This window comes from Pseudoliparis swirei, chromosome 15, assembly GCF_029220125.1.
Source record: "Pseudoliparis swirei isolate HS2019 ecotype Mariana Trench chromosome 15, NWPU_hadal_v1, whole genome shotgun sequence".
In the NCBI taxonomy this organism is placed as follows: domain Eukaryota; kingdom Metazoa; phylum Chordata; class Actinopteri; order Perciformes; family Liparidae; genus Pseudoliparis; species Pseudoliparis swirei.
The window spans coordinates 17,794,583-17,807,411 of NC_079402.1; the positions used below are offsets into that span (position 1 = coordinate 17,794,583).

Genomic DNA, 12,829 nt, shown 5'->3' on the forward strand with positions numbered 1-12,829 from the left:
TCTCCACAGGGTTCTGATGGTCCTCCAGGAAAAATAGGTTTCCCTGGACTACAGGTAAAGCACTTTTCTACTTGTCCACTCCTTCCTCTCATATATTTGATGGTGGCAAATTGGCAATGTTCCTCTGGAGAGGCAAAGAATGATTGAGAGGAGCTACACGACACCAGCAGTGTAAAAGCCCACAGGCAGATCCGATAAATTACGATAACTGTCCTTGGAAGGTTTCTCCACGCTGTGAACCAGATTTACACAACGTGACACTTGAGCTCACGGCTCATTGGTGGGGTTTGAGAACATTAACTCAATTAAACCCCACTTCTGGAAATTATTTGGGCATTTGCAGCTGAAAATACTAACGATATTTATGTAGAGAAAGGCTTGTAAATCTAATGTGGTAAGGGGTCATTACATTAACTCACAGCCAAATTAAAAAGAGATGGAAAACGCACTTGCCATTGCTCTCTCCTCTTTTCTGATTGATGTTGTACAATAGTCTGATCATGTTCTTATGTCATATTATTACTACGTATATAACATGTCTTTAGATGAATATATGTTCTCAGCCTCAGTAAATCTGGACCTATGTGTTCACTTCTTTTGTCAAATACAGTAAATTGATCTGATCTAAATTCTCCTGTCCTACAAATTCTTCTTCCTCTTGTGTCCCTGCAGGGGAAGATCGGAGAGTTCGGGGAAACCGGGCCTCAAGGTTTTATTGTGAGTTCTCTTTGCTCGTACAAATGAATATTACACATCTACAACTTGATGAAGTTGTTTTTTTAGCTGTATTCTGTTGCTGATGGGATCCCTTAAACAACTAAAAGCCTTCATAAAAAACTATGCATGTATGTAATGTGTTATAAAGGTGAGATATGTGTGAACTCACTTACCCTTCTGTCTCCAGGGTATCCAAGGGCCCTCGGGACCTCCAGGGGACAAGGGAATAGCAGGCGAACCGGTATGACCTCGTCTCCATGGTTACATACATGTCTTTCTTGTTTCCCCATCTTTACCCCTGGCATATCTTTACTTCCTCACTTGCCTCAGTCTCTCTCCCTCTCTCTCTCTCCTTCTGTTGTCTTTATTGAGGCTCAATCTCAAAGCTCATCAAACTTTTCCTCTACACCTCTTTTCACAAGCACACTTAATAGTTTTATTAAATTGCCTTTGGCAACAAACAACACCTTGAATCGCTGTGCCCAGCCCTGTTAGTTCCAACATATCGTAGCCAGGAGGACGTTTATGAGACAAATTAGCTGGTATTAAATGTTTCCTCCAGAGCAGCCAGAGACGCGTGTCACGCTTCACACATCTGCTGCGCAGTGGCAGGAGAGGGAACTGCATGCGTGACTGAATACAGAATACAATGCCTCTGAATACAATAAATAGAAGTGATGACTCGCTGAACTCACAGGGAACATGCATGTGCTTATTGCCATGATGGATAAAACCTTAACCGAAAAAGATGTACGGTAATTCTTGTGTTTTATTTAATTTACACTAAAACATGAATCGTCAATATTAGAGCCAGGCACCCGTTGACTCTTTGTTTTCATTGGTAGATATGGATCACAAGCTATCACTCTCATGGATCTCTGCTATGCATGATGCCTATTAGTATCTCAACAGGACACACAGGCAGCTGAACGGAGGTCCCTTCATACAGCTGACTGTTTACTACAATAGAAAAGACAACTTTTATGAGAGGCTTAGTTTCAAATGTATTTTTTTTTTTGTGGTTCAGTTAGCATTTTAATAAGTTAAATATAATTTCACAATGCTAAAAGTATTTCTATCTGCACAGTTGTGTGTGTTGCAGTTTGGATTTAGCCGAGCTATCGGGGCAACCGATAAAGAAAGATCCAATAATATTAGTGATGGTTTCCAGCAACCGCTTATTGATATGAATCCTCCCTTTATATACAATGTTTAAATTGACCCTCATCTCTTGAGCTGCACAGCTGCTTTCACTGATGAGACGGTATGCTTCTGAGCCCTGCTGCTGGCTTTCTTTGAACATATGAATGAAAGACCACACAGATGACTTCAGTTATATCATGATTATTGTTTGGACTGGATGCAAGTCAACCAGGGAGCAAACATTTCTTCATATGCACTGAGAGTAAGACGTATTGATGGAAACATGGCGATGTATAAGAAGCATGATTAGTGACAGTTGGCCTAAGAGCCAAACTGTATGCAGATGCTTTACTGATGTATCTGCTGCTGGCTCTTCCACAGTAAACATTAGTCAGGAATTTTCTATTTTTCATATTTATAAAATGTTGATTAGAGTGAAATATCTCCAGTTTTTGGTCTGATTATCGTTTATGTATGCGTGTTATCATTTCATAGGGATCCTCTGGGCCGCCGGGGACCGTGGGACTGTTAGGAGAGGTTGGTCAAAAGGTGGGACATTTTGCAAACACACACACACACACACAAATAAAGGGCATTGTGAAGACTGACTAACTAAACGATTAAATATGTGACATCTGTTTTTCACCGAACCCCAGTGAATCAATATTGAAGTAATCTGTCCAATTCAACTATTAAACTAACTAACACACATTACGAAGGTGTCCTCTTCCTTTTTTTCTCTCATGACAATATATAATAGCACTCACACCTGACACATCATACAGATCTAATGTCAAATACTAATTTGCCTGTAATTTCTGTCCACAATAATGTAACATTTTCCTTTCCTCCATCCTCGATTGGTTTATAAAGGGTCCTCCGGGCAAGGTGGGGGAACCAGGAGTATCAGGCGAGCCAGGGGAGAAGGTGAGACGATATATTGTTGCATCTTTATCTCAACTGCAGCATGCCTAAATTAAAGAGAATGTCAAATACTACATGAATTAATATCGAACAAATACCCAAGTAAGACATAATGACTATCGTGCCTTGTTGCTCATGTGTGTGTGTAGGGAGCCATTGGACTGGTCGGGAACATCGGGGAGCAGGGACTAATAGGACAGCGGGTCTGTTCATCAGATTTACACCATTAAATATGTGTGACATAGTGGAGCTGTTCATGTCATTAACCTTTTTTATCTGTGTGTGTACAACAGGGAGAGCCAGGCCTAGAGGGAGAAGCTGGGGCAGCTGGTCCCGATGGAAGCAAGGTGGCGTCTCTTCCTAATCAATTACAGATCTGAGACATCAACTCCAAAAGCGTAGCCATATGCTACACCTGTAATCTTAATCATCATGTTTCAGGTGGAGTAACTTGTCTTTATGTGCATGTGCTCAGGGGGAACAAGGCGACATGGGTCAGGAGGGCGACAACGGAGAAAAAGGTGAAATCGGGCTAAAGGGAAAAGAGGGCCCACTTGGAAGTCCTGGACTCAACGGCGTCAGAGTGAGTGCTCTGACTTCCTGCTCCAATTCACAGCCACATATTGTTTTTGGAGACAGATTTTCTTTGGCTGTTTTCTAATTTATTTTTCTCTCTAAAGGGTCCAGAAGGGAAACCTGGCAAATTTGGGGAAAGAGGCAAACAAGGGTCAAAGGTAACAACATCCTCTCAATGGAAGATTCATCCTTTAGACCAGTGGTTCTCAACCTTTTTGGAGTCATGTACCCCCTGTGAAATATGTTTTTACCCCCTGACAAGTGCAAATCAATTTGGGTTGAAAGAAATATGTAACACGCAGCATTTTGCATGTAATATATAATAAATACAATTCAGTTTATGAACTTACACTTATATTTTATTGGATATTTATTCAATAACTAGGCTTTTTTTAATGGATGCTCATTTTAAATATATTTAAAACAAATCTCATGTGCCCCCTAGTGGGCCTTCACGTGGAGAACCACTGCTTCAGACAACAAACGCATCCACACACACAATGACAAAGAGATATTAAGGGTTCAGCTGTTCCTTAACTCATCCTTTGTGTGTGTTTAAGGGTGCCAAAGGTCATCACGGTCACCTTGGGGAGACTGGCACGGTGGGGAAGACTGGACCGCCAGGTTTCACTGGGCAGAAGGGGTCCAGAGGAACCATCGGACATGTGGTAAAGTGGAACACCAGTGATGTCATCATACATGTTTCAAGACATAAACTGTTTCATGAATTAGTTTGAATGGCATCTAAATGACGATGTATTTGTTTTCATTAGGGAGCTCCTGGTCGAATGGGTCAGCAGGGGGAACCTGGTATTGCAGGTTATGAGGTAAGAATACTGTAGAATAAGTATGTGTATTCATGTGGGTGGCCATTACACATGATGTGCATTTGTTAAAAACCATTTCACGTAACTTCATGTCTCCGGTCTGTCCCTGCAGGGCCATCAGGGACCACAGGGCCCCATGGGGTCTTCAGGACCAAAGGGTGAAAAGGTAGACCTCGTTCACTTTATGTGTAACACTGATTTCCTATTCTTCATTCTTATCATTTCCCAATATATATCTATATATATATAGATATATATGAGTCTTCTTGTTGTCATGATAGTATTTGACAATGTCTCAGAGTACTCACTTATCTCACTATTCATTGTTTGTGCACCATAGAAAGAATTGTGTGTGTAATCTTATGTTTTTAGGTTTGTTTTATGACGTCTGCCTCTCGGGACTACACATGAGAAATAGCCTCTTGGCTAATAAATCTGGCACATTTACAGAAATGTTTTTATCAATGTGCGCTGTCTCTTTTTAAATAAAGTTAAAAGTATTGATTGGCCAAAAATAAATGTTTTTTTAGAGTATTCAATTACTTTGCATTGGACATCTTTAAAATGCCCTTCTGTGTGTAAGCATCTTGTAGCGATCATCTTTGTTTGGGTACCTTACTGCCATCATCAAAGACAACCCGATGTTTATCATGGGGCTTTTATTGAGAGGGGCTTTCACACGCACCGCGATGTTGTTAGATGTCATGTGAGCGCATCTAAAAGAAGGCGTGCACAAAGTAAAGCGTTCAGGAGACGTTGAAGCATCTCTAAATGTCCATTATTCTGCTTTTCATCTGCAGGGCGAGCACGGGGAGGACGGGAAGGTAGAAGGTCCTGCTGGGCATCCAGGTGACATAGTAAGTCACACCTGGCCATTTCCTTCTGCTCACTCCCCTGCACACCACTTAATCCTCCACTTAAATACACTTAAATACACAGAACTCTTCACTAAATACACTTAAATACACTTAACTATTCACAAAATACACTTGTCACTCTAAACTGACTTAAAAAGTTCGGAAAACCTGCCTTTCTGTATACTTTATCTGATATATTTATACATATTTTATATTTCTATTCTTAATTCTCGTGTGTGTTGATTGTCGACATGACAAATTCCTTATATGTGTAAACATAAATGGCAATAAAGGGTTGTGATTCTGATTATTTCTCCATCCTTGTCTGCTGTAAGATTGCATGAAAAAAATATAAACAATAGATTTACTGTGAACTATTTCTTGTTTTATCAGGGTACTCCAGGTGACCGAGGAGAGAGAGGAGAATCAGGAGATCCGGGGTATAAAGTAAGCACCGTGACATTGGAGCGATTGTTATCCCATGTGTGTGTATGTGGTTTATATTCCGTTCCTCTTTCTCAGGGTCAAGTTGGTCTGGATGGCCTGAGAGGCCGGTCTGGAGCTCATGGACAACCTGTGAGTGCAGATTTCCATACATACACACACACACACACACACACAGGGTGTCTTTATGTGCCTTCATTAACATAACTGCTCATTTCAGGGTCATGCTGGACCTCACGGGCAACAAGGACTCAAAGGGGCCAAAGGAGACCAAGTAAGGATGTCGAATCAAAACCATTGTGTGTGCATGTTTGAGGAGTTACAATGATATGCACACCTATCTATTGTCTCTCTTGCGCCATCTTCAGTCCATGAGAGCTTTAGATAATAAGCTCAAGCTTGAATATGGTGTGAGTGTAATACCTGAGTTATGAACTTCACAAAGATCCAACAGACGTGTCAGTAAAGAGGTTCATCAGTCTAAACTCTAAAGGGATGTAAGCTGCTGTTATTTGCTTGAGAAGGAAATGTCTTGCTGCTCCAACACCTGCATACATGTTACTAATTGACATGACAATCAATGACCTGCATGAGAGGGAAATTAAGAATGAATATCGTTAAAACACGTTCTCTCTCTCTCTTCAGGGTCAAAAGGGCAAAAAGGGCCAGTTAGGACAAAAAGGAACCAAAGGACTGGAGGTAAGATGACGAGTCTCCATACATCCTCACTCACCAGATGTTTAGCCTTTAAAAAGTTTGTCTCCACGACGAGAATATTTGGAAACGAGGCGCATGAAAAAAAGTCCTAAATGGATTTAACTAGACTGAGGAAGAAAAAAAACCATTGTGTCAAGACGGATGTAGAAGAAGCCGGTAACGCGAGCTGTCACGCTCGCTCCACATTTCTGAAAAGTCCTCCTCTCCTCTCCTCAGGGTGGGGGTGGTCTCTCCGGTCCCAGAGGTGTGGTGGGCCGAGAGGGGCTGGAGGGCGTGTCCGGGGCGGATGGAGTCACAGGGAAGGATGGCAGTAAAGGCACGCCGGTGAGACCCAACAAAGACCCCTCTTGTTCACGGATCTTATTCATCCTGTTCACACAGGTCCACGAGTTTAGCCCGCATGCCCAATATCCTTAAATATCTATTCTGTTACACAATGAAAACTTATTTTTTAAAATGTATTTAAACCTTTATTTAACCAGGTGAATCCCATTGAGATTAATAATCTCTTTTTCGAGGGTAGACAGGCAGCAACATGAGAAACATGTCGTTAGAAATAAAAAACACACAGAACAAGACGAGTTAAAAGAAACTACAAGTTAAGAAACAAGTGACATAACCAGGTTAATTTAAGAAACATCAACATTTTTAGAAACCTGCCTCCACAACTTGATGAATTAGCTTTGAGACTTTAAGACACCAGACCTGCCCTGAGCGTGGTGCTGGAGGAGAGTCGTTAAACGATAAAAGGTTTATCCTCCTAGAACCATCGATGTATTGAGCACATGTCATGCCTGTCTATTAATAAAGAGACGGTGTCCTCTGTTGCCCTCTGGGGCGGAGTGCTAATCTTTATGATGAATCTTATATGATATTTCTTTAGGGAGAGCATGGTGACGATGGGGAGGCTGGTCTTCCCGGCAAAGCGGGCTCACGTGGTAAAACTGGCGGTCCGGGACTCCCGGGAGGTCAGGGGACCTTCGGACCAAAGGTAAGAGGGATGAGTAGTATGCCGTGTATTGATTGTACTAAACTATATAATTATCTATATCATAGACTGCTTTAGTTATCAGATGTACGGAGGAATTATTATTGATCTCCCCATGAGTGATTTCACTCAGTCATGTGATCATGTGTTCATCCGTCCAGGGGGAGCAGGGCCTTCGAGGCCAGAGTGGACCTCCGGGGAAGAGAGGCTTCAGAGGTGGAATGGGACTACCGGGGACCCAGGGAAAGCAAGGGCCGCAAGGACAACTTGTGAGTAGCAGCTGTAACCAAGGCAACGCCTCATTAACATAAAGGATTTGACTTCATGGCGTTTGGGAGATTCAGCGTTTCTCATCGTGTCTTTCATTCCCGTTCAGGGTTATACAGGGGAACAAGGTTTTCCAGGAATTTTGGGAGTTTTTGGACCGAGGGTATGTACAGACACACACACACACACATATTTAAAACCACCCTGTGGTATAATCCTAAATATATTCACATTTAAAAAGTAGAACTCAGTCTACGAGGGTGACAGAGCTTTATTTATTTATTTATATATATATATATATATATACATACATATATATATATATATGTATGTATTTATATATGTATGTATGTATGTATTTATATATGTATATAAGGTAAGAAGGTCAAGTTAGCGACTCTTCATTCAGTACAGCAGGAGAAGTAAAAGCATGTATGAAAACATTTAAGACAGGACAATTCTAATTTAAAACCAGACATTAAAAAATAAATAAAACATAAAACACAGCCATTCAAGCCATGGCTTAAAAGTGAACGAGTGTTTATTTAGAGTATTTTGCATTTAGCACTGTCCGATGTGTATATACATACGTATATATATATATATATATGTATATATATATAATATATATAGATATATAATATAAGATATATAATATAATATATTATATATACAGTATATATGTATGTATATATATATATATATTATATATTATACTATATATATATATATATATATACACAGCCACTGAATTCTAGTTGGTGTTCAGAAATTAATTTGATATGTTGAAAGAATAATTGTCCCTGCTGTTTTCAGGGAGCTCCGGGAGACTTTGGGCCAAAGGGCATCCTGGGCCCCAAGGGGCCACAGGGCGCAAAGGTGAGTCGAGTGTGATCCAGCTCACACTGACGGAAAAAAAACACTGGAGCTCTTTTTTCATTGTTTCTCTCCTGTTCCTCTCCATCAGGGCAGAGGAGGCGTGGTTGGCCCCGTGGGAATGATTGGCCCCAGTGGAAGCGCAGTACGTATTATACAGATTGAGATCAGCTTCAAATCCCTTTCTGCTGTTATTCTGCCTCCAACTGACATGTGCACCTCTCTTTACAGGGTCCGAGAGGGGAGAAGGGCATTTATGGAGAGACTGTAAGTCTCACATTTCTAACCACATCTTCACTTTTCTAATTGTTACATATTTAGTTTACATTGTCTGCTGTCTGAAAAGCATATTTAATGACAATATTCAGACTGATGATATGTCTTTTCTCTCTCTGCACAGGGATTTCAAGGCCCGAGGGTATGTTGGCATAGTGTGTCCGTTTCTGTTGCTACACATCATTTGTATTTTCTTTGACCACTTTAAACCTCATCCTGCATGTGTGTGGTTCTTTTTTAGGGTTCTCCTGGACCTCGTGGACTCCCTGGACTTCCAGTAAGTTGTCCATCTTAAAGCATCCGTCAATCAAGCATAATATAATATTCAAGTTGCGTGAAATAACTTCTTCTTTTTCTCCTTCAGGGTCGCCCGGCTATCCCTCTATCATTTGTAAGTCATGTTGTGTTTGCTGATTTAACTAAATCCAATATTTACTGACATTTTCTTTCCAGAAAGATAAAATGAGTCCGGTGAATATATTAAGATTCTGTTACTTTCTGCAGGTGGAAGATGGTCTTTTGTTCATGGATTCACAAAGCCAACTCAGGGCTGAGGTTAGTGGAGTATGACATCATCATCTCTCTGTATTGTTGCTCGTTATCTTCATTACGGTTTTGTAAACTTCACAGACTCACTGTTTCTGTGGTCTGTCCTCCAGAATAAGCTAGTGATGGACCTGCCGATGATGGACCAGGGCGCAGAGATCTTTAAGACCCTCCATTACCTTAGTAACCTGATCCAGAGCCTGAAGAACCCGCTGGGCACCCGGGACAACCCCGCCCGCATCTGCAGGGACCTGCACAGCTGTGAACAGAGGTTAAACGATGGTGAGGGTGTTCGAATGTTGTGTTGGAGGCTGACACACAGATACATTTTCTGTTTAGATAGCCTTATGACCCCCATATGTATTTTCATTTTCAGGCACTTATTGGATGGACCCCAACCTGGGCTGCTCGTCAGATACAATAGAAGTCTCCTGCAACTTCACTGGAGGTGGCCAGACGTGCCTGAAACCAATAACTGTATCCAAGGTATTTAAAACACAGCAACAGCCCAATATACAATTTTAAAGAACTATTACACGCGTGAGTGCATTGCAGACTTGTTAATCGGCGCCTGTTGTGCCCGTTTGAGCAGCCGGCCATCAGCGTCGGTCGTGTCCAGGTGAACTTCTTGCACCTGCTGAGCTCAGAGGCGGAGCAGCACATCATCATCCACTGTCTGAACATCTCGGTTTGGAGGTCAGCCGAGGATCAGCTGGCCGCTCAGAGCTCCGTGAGGTTCAAAGCCTGGAGCGGGGAGATGTTCGAGCTGGGAGGAGAACTCGAGCCAGAAGTCATAGAAGACTCCTGCTGGGTAGGACAGACTACATGGCATGGGGCTGACCGCCCTTTCGTTGACACCATTCTTGACATTCAGACATATTCCTTGGTTGAAACGTTCATGCTTTGGACTATAACATGTCTTGTGTTGCTGGGTTTCAGGTGAAAGATGGCCGCTGGCACCAAACCCATTTTGTGTTCCACTTCCTGGATCCCTCTGTGCTCCCCGTGGTTGACGTCTACAACCTCCCCAAGACTTCACCTGGCTCCCATTACCACCTCGAAGTGGGTCCCGTATGCTTCCTGTGAGGGCTGGCGTGTAAGTCTTCTGAGCGTGGAGGGATGGATCCTCGCCTCTCGGTGACACCTTCATGCGGGCGTGGAGATCGGAGCGATCTCCTCCAAATCCATGGCAACATAATCCAAGCGAGTACAAGGCTCCCTCCAAACAGATGCTGCTTCACTCCCATTGGACTGCAGACACAGAGGGATGGAAGCACGGGGGAGCTGGAGGGCCGAAGAAGAGCGGAGGAGGAGGAGCAGCGGAGTTCTTGCACGAATAGCTTCTCCATATGGCAAAAGCTTCTTCAAGCTCCTCCAGAAGGATCTCCATGTGTCCGCCCGCTGGGGGGGGGAAGGCTTCACGCCACACAATCTCTCGAGAACATTGTTAAGTGAAGGGAGACCATGGCCAAGTTAATCAGCGGACATTATAGTAACTTATTTGTGTAACTGTATACATCTGTATACTGTGTACTGTGTTTTTTGTTTTTTTCAAATACCAGGAATTTAATTCTGTTAGGAGAGAATAATTAAAGTAATTGGGATCAGTTAAATGTACATATATATATGTATGCTTATTATAAACTTTTATACATGTATATCTTATGTAAAGAAATCATCTTCAAGTGCAATAGAAAATGAGAAGATAATTTGATATTTTAAACTCATATGGAAGGATTTTTCAGGGGTGCCATTTTATTTTTCTTTGGTGCTAATCTCCATTTTTTTATTGCCGACGTGTGAATAAATCCAGAGGCAGGTTCATTTGATTGAGCAGATAGCACATCTGTATTTACTAGTGCTCCAAATGGGAGATCGTGGCTTTTAGTGTCATCCCAAATGTGGGAACCAGTGTAAACTCCCAGTAGGAACATCTGAAGCCACACACACACACACACACACACACACACACACACAAGCCATCCACGTGGCGCGTCAGTGCATTATTCTAATACTTATTATTCATACATTATTGAACCAAATGCCACTGATGATTAGGGGGAATATCTGTGGTTATAAAGGTACAACAAAAAGTATGGAGCTCTAGTTTTCAGTAGTGTTTTATTAATTTCTCTACAACTCTGGAGGATCAGTTTCATGCTTCCTTAAGTACGATAGGAGGGAAATTATTATTATTTTCACGGCACCACATGGTACCAGGAGTCTCTTCTACCCCACTTACAGTAGACAGACTGCAGGTGTTCCTTAGAGGAGAACTGAGCCACAAGAGAGAGGAAAGTGGGTCCATGAATCCAAATTAAACCCCTGTGTTCCATCCCCTCCTCTCTCTAGTACACGGTGCTGAGTAAAGATCTAAGGTGCGAACCATAGTGCTGTAATTACACCACTTTGCTGAAATATTCTGATGTTCATAGTGCATGCTTGCTTAGATTACTACAAAAAGTCAATATAATATATTGCCATAGCTTCCATAATGCACTATAATGATAATATCCCATATCACAAACTACATAGTTTCCCTAAAGTCTGTTTTTGTTCAATGCTGCAATTTACAAAGATGCTTATTCTGATTTAAAACATTTTTAGAGGTAACTATAACAAGAAAAAACAATTACTCCTTTTGTATCCAGTATAAATCACAGGGTTTGAAGTATTTTTTAAGAATAAAATGATCTTATACTCTGTACAAAGCCCCCCCACAGCTGTATGTAATATTTTTTTAGAAACACAACTAGTGGAGATAGTTTTAATTAAATAAAAGTTTCTTTGTTGTAGCTGGACACAAGTGTGTATAATTGTGCAAACCTTGCTGTAAACAGTGGATCCCCTCATGCTAATTTAATGTTATTTAATGTTGTTAACGTGGTTGCTGACTGAGCAAGTTCTGTTGGTTGAAGCAATACTTCTCTTTCACACAACTTTATATAGCAGTTTGCCCAACTGGTCTTGGAGTTTATAGATTTTTTTAATGTGTAAATTTGGGGCTCCAGAGAACAAATTTATTGCAATGTTAATTATCTTTTATTTTTTTATTTTTTTTCATTTGCTTTATGTTGTTTTTTCCTCTATGATAATCAACCATGTACTGTACCAGGACTCTGTGCTATACTATAACTTTTGTTTTAAATAATTATGCAAATATGTGAAAATATGTTCTTCTTTTTGTAAATCTGTTGTAGACATTACGAGCTAAAAATACCTCACATTTTTACGCATGACTCGGAGCAAAGATTTTCTGTTGCCTTTATAACTAAAGCATGTTTGGAAATATCAGCCAAATACATTCAGTCATCAAAGAAGACTATTTCTGGTGCTAGGGTCTTTTATTTGTCTACTTGTTCAATAAATACTTTTAATTTGCGTGTGGATTATTAATTTACTACTATGGCTGAATGGCTGGAATATCCACACTTGTAACAAATGAAAAACATGTGTAACCTTATTTTATTTATCTTACACAAATATTTGAAAACAGATGACATGTCAGGTCCCTGTCTCTAATTTGCCATTAGAGACAGGGACTGTCATATATATATATATATATATAAATATATATATGCATATATACATATGTATACATATAAATGTATATATACATTATATATAAAACATATATGTGGTATATTAAAAAACATGTATAGAAACACGTG

General features: G+C 40.8%; 1 protein-coding gene across 2 annotated transcripts in view; it reads left to right on the top strand.

The window, feature by feature from the left end:
• Positions 1-12,539, top strand: part of LOC130205365 (collagen alpha-1(XXVII) chain A-like) — a 63,899-nt gene extending 51,360 nt beyond the window's left edge. For both annotated transcript variants that reach the window (XM_056432691.1, XM_056432692.1), the window contains 32 exons: positions 10-54; positions 673-717; positions 905-958; positions 2,356-2,409; positions 2,734-2,787; positions 2,934-2,987; positions 3,078-3,131; positions 3,260-3,367; positions 3,465-3,518; positions 3,921-4,028; positions 4,134-4,187; positions 4,300-4,353; positions 4,988-5,044; positions 5,438-5,491; positions 5,567-5,620; positions 5,709-5,762; positions 6,134-6,187; positions 6,422-6,529; positions 7,089-7,196; positions 7,355-7,462; positions 7,570-7,623; positions 8,277-8,339; positions 8,428-8,481; positions 8,568-8,603; positions 8,737-8,754; positions 8,854-8,889; positions 8,977-9,003; positions 9,117-9,167; positions 9,272-9,440; positions 9,535-9,644; positions 9,751-9,969; positions 10,098-12,539. In XM_056432691.1, the coding sequence (XP_056288666.1) occupies positions 10-54; positions 673-717; positions 905-958; positions 2,356-2,409; positions 2,734-2,787; positions 2,934-2,987; positions 3,078-3,131; positions 3,260-3,367; positions 3,465-3,518; positions 3,921-4,028; positions 4,134-4,187; positions 4,300-4,353; positions 4,988-5,044; positions 5,438-5,491; positions 5,567-5,620; positions 5,709-5,762; positions 6,134-6,187; positions 6,422-6,529; positions 7,089-7,196; positions 7,355-7,462; positions 7,570-7,623; positions 8,277-8,339; positions 8,428-8,481; positions 8,568-8,603; positions 8,737-8,754; positions 8,854-8,889; positions 8,977-9,003; positions 9,117-9,167; positions 9,272-9,440; positions 9,535-9,644; positions 9,751-9,969; positions 10,098-10,244 (2,319 nt within the window). In that variant the 3' untranslated portion in view covers positions 10,245-12,539. The remainder of the gene's footprint in view (positions 1-9; positions 55-672; positions 718-904; positions 959-2,355; positions 2,410-2,733; positions 2,788-2,933; positions 2,988-3,077; positions 3,132-3,259; positions 3,368-3,464; positions 3,519-3,920; positions 4,029-4,133; positions 4,188-4,299; positions 4,354-4,987; positions 5,045-5,437; positions 5,492-5,566; positions 5,621-5,708; positions 5,763-6,133; positions 6,188-6,421; positions 6,530-7,088; positions 7,197-7,354; positions 7,463-7,569; positions 7,624-8,276; positions 8,340-8,427; positions 8,482-8,567; positions 8,604-8,736; positions 8,755-8,853; positions 8,890-8,976; positions 9,004-9,116; positions 9,168-9,271; positions 9,441-9,534; positions 9,645-9,750; positions 9,970-10,097) is intronic.
• The last annotated feature ends 290 nt before the right edge of the window (positions 12,540-12,829 follow it).